The sequence below is a fragment of the Arvicanthis niloticus genome, chromosome 1 (genome assembly GCF_011762505.2).
Source record: "Arvicanthis niloticus isolate mArvNil1 chromosome 1, mArvNil1.pat.X, whole genome shotgun sequence".
Lineage (NCBI taxonomy): Eukaryota > Metazoa > Chordata > Mammalia > Rodentia > Muridae > Arvicanthis > Arvicanthis niloticus.
The window spans coordinates 10390570-10392643 of record NC_047658.1 but is presented as its reverse complement, the minus strand read 5'-3'; the positions used below and the strand labels follow the sequence as shown (position 1 = coordinate 10392643).

General features: G+C 51.2%; 1 protein-coding gene across 1 annotated transcript; it reads right to left on the bottom strand.

The window, feature by feature from the left end:
• Window positions 1–703: 703 nt before the first annotated feature.
• On the bottom strand, window positions 704–1868 carry LOC117724831 (major allergen I polypeptide chain 1-like). Its single transcript, XM_034524770.1, has 3 exons — window positions 1808–1868; window positions 1501–1688; window positions 704–733 (listed from the first exon to the last, which is right to left on the bottom strand). The coding sequence occupies exons 1-3, from the start codon at window positions 1866–1868 to the stop codon at window positions 704–706; spliced, it is 279 nt and encodes a 92-aa protein (XP_034380661.1).
• Between the last annotated feature and the right edge of the window lie 206 nt (window positions 1869–2074).

Below are 2074 nucleotides of genomic sequence, written 5' to 3'. Positions count from 1 at the left end.
TAGTTGATATTAGGATAAACTGAGGTCTGGTTCTGGCCAGGTCCCACATGGATTACTAGGATGAACTTCTGCTCACTGTGAGGGGTGGGAAGCCTCATGACATCCTTGGAGATAGGTAGGTTTATTTTTGTCTTCTAGATGGGACACAGAGGCCCAGAGAAGCACAAAGGCCCAAATACACACACACACACACACACACACACACACACACACACACACACACACACACAATTCACAACTGGCTCCTGTCCCACACACTCTGGAGTGTAGAGATAGATTCTGCTATTTAGAGCCTGTGTGGTCCTCAACAGACCCTTGGTGTCCCTGGCCTTATTTAGTTCCTTGTTTCTGGAAGGTTCAATCTGAGAGGGGATGTATGTGCCCTGTGGACCCTGCCCCATGGCAGTGACAGACACTCTGGTGTAGTGATTGTGGTCTCTTATGATTCTCTAATGCATTCTGCAGGGCATTTTGGCAGCACCACAATTGAGCTGTGGTATATCAAAGTCCCACTGGTTGTCCCTGCAATATCCTTCCACCCAATCAGACCCAACCTTGAATTCAAAAATCCAGGCTTCCCTATGAATTGCAAGGCTTTTATTGTTGGATTCCTGTTTTTAGACACCTGGGGGGAGGGGAAGGGCTTTTTGCATCTATGCAGGTGAGCAGTGAAGTGGCTTCCTTGACACCAAAGATGTACCCATCAACATATCGAGCTGGCTTCTACTTTTTCCTGCAAAGAGAAAGCCAAGTGAGGCCTCAGAGGTAAAGGAGACCACATGCCCCACTGACTATGCATGGGGACATCTCCTGGAAGGCCCTGCAGCTGGTTTGCAGTTACTCTTGGGTCTGACCAGGCCCAGGGAGCCTGGTCCCCAGCCTGTAGAGACAAGCTCTGTAAAGAGCCTCAATCCAGACAGATGGGAGGAGCCAGCTTCTGAGACACCATAGGCACACATATGAGAAATGGGCTCCAGGTGTGCCTGTGGGCAGCTGAGGCCCCACAAAGGAACTGACTCCTGTCACATGATGATGATGGCCCTCAGACATCTGCAGCTGAGGCAGTGTCTGATCCTAAGAGTTCTAGGGACAAGAGGGGGTTCACTTTAATCCCACCCTTAAGTGTCTCAGTCTTGGTGTCCACACAATGGCCTTGGAGGTACAGAGAACAGGAGAAGAGATGAGTGTTTTGGGGTTGGGGCGGTAGGCTTGAAAAGTTAGGATAAAGACCCAGGCCGGAGCAGGTGCCAGGCCCTGTGCTGTGCAGCTACACTGGGAGGCTGTGTCAGGAAGGGTGATGGAGGCCAAACTCGGGCAGGGATCTAGTGTGGCTTGGCTGAGCTGAGCAGCCAGGCCAAGCTCAGGCAGCCTGAGAGTCCCTTCCTGCCTCATCCTCCTGACATCCTCAGTCAGGGGTGTCACATTTCTGGATTCTCAGAGAAGCTTCAGAGGTGGGGAGGAGCACAAGTCCTGCCCCTAGACAGACACATAGACACTCACAATGAAAGTGAGTGCATTTGCCTTGTCTTCCTCTGTCAACTTGCTATCAACACATTTCTTGATTTTTTCTGTATTTTCCAGTATTTCAGGATCATCTTTGTATTTTTTCACGTACGCAACATAGTCTTCTGGGGTCCCGTTAAGAAATATACCCACATCCTCTTTTATAGCTGGGCAAATGCCACAATCTGGAACACAAAGACAAGGTGACACTAAACTGAAAGACAGGCATCAGCACACCCCAGGGGATGGAGGGTGTGAGAGCCTGGAGAGCCTGTATTCCTGACCCCCACACGGTAATACCTACCTCCCCCTGAAGTCAGGAGCAGGGCGGCCCCGAGGAACACCAGAGCACCAGCGAGCTTCATGGTAATGGCGGCAGGTGCTCCTACCCAGCTTGGTTCTCTTTTATAACTGCCCTGGGCTGCTCAGTGGGGAGGGAGGGTCCCTTGTCTGAGCCTCTCCAGGCCCCTCCCAGGACACGTCTTGGAACTTCCTGAGGCCCTTTGTTTGTGTCATTGGGAGGTATGTATTTTGGCAAGAACATGATCAACAACCTGGCTCAGCCTGATCT

Bases quoted from the DNA above. Each gene is read 5' to 3' on its own strand.
- LOC117724831 (XM_034524770.1), bottom strand. From the start codon at position 1,868: ATGAAGCTCGCTGGTGCTCTGGTGTTCCTCGGGGCCGCCCTGCTCCTG. The intron at 1,689-1,807 runs GTAGGTATTACC...TTTGTGTTCCAG, and splicing joins GCTCCTGACTTCAGGGGGAG to ATTGTGGCATTTGCCCAGCT. The intron at 734-1,500 runs GTGAGTGTCTAT...TTCTCTTTGCAG, and splicing joins CAAATGCACTCACTTTCATT to GAAAAAGTAGAAGCCAGCTC.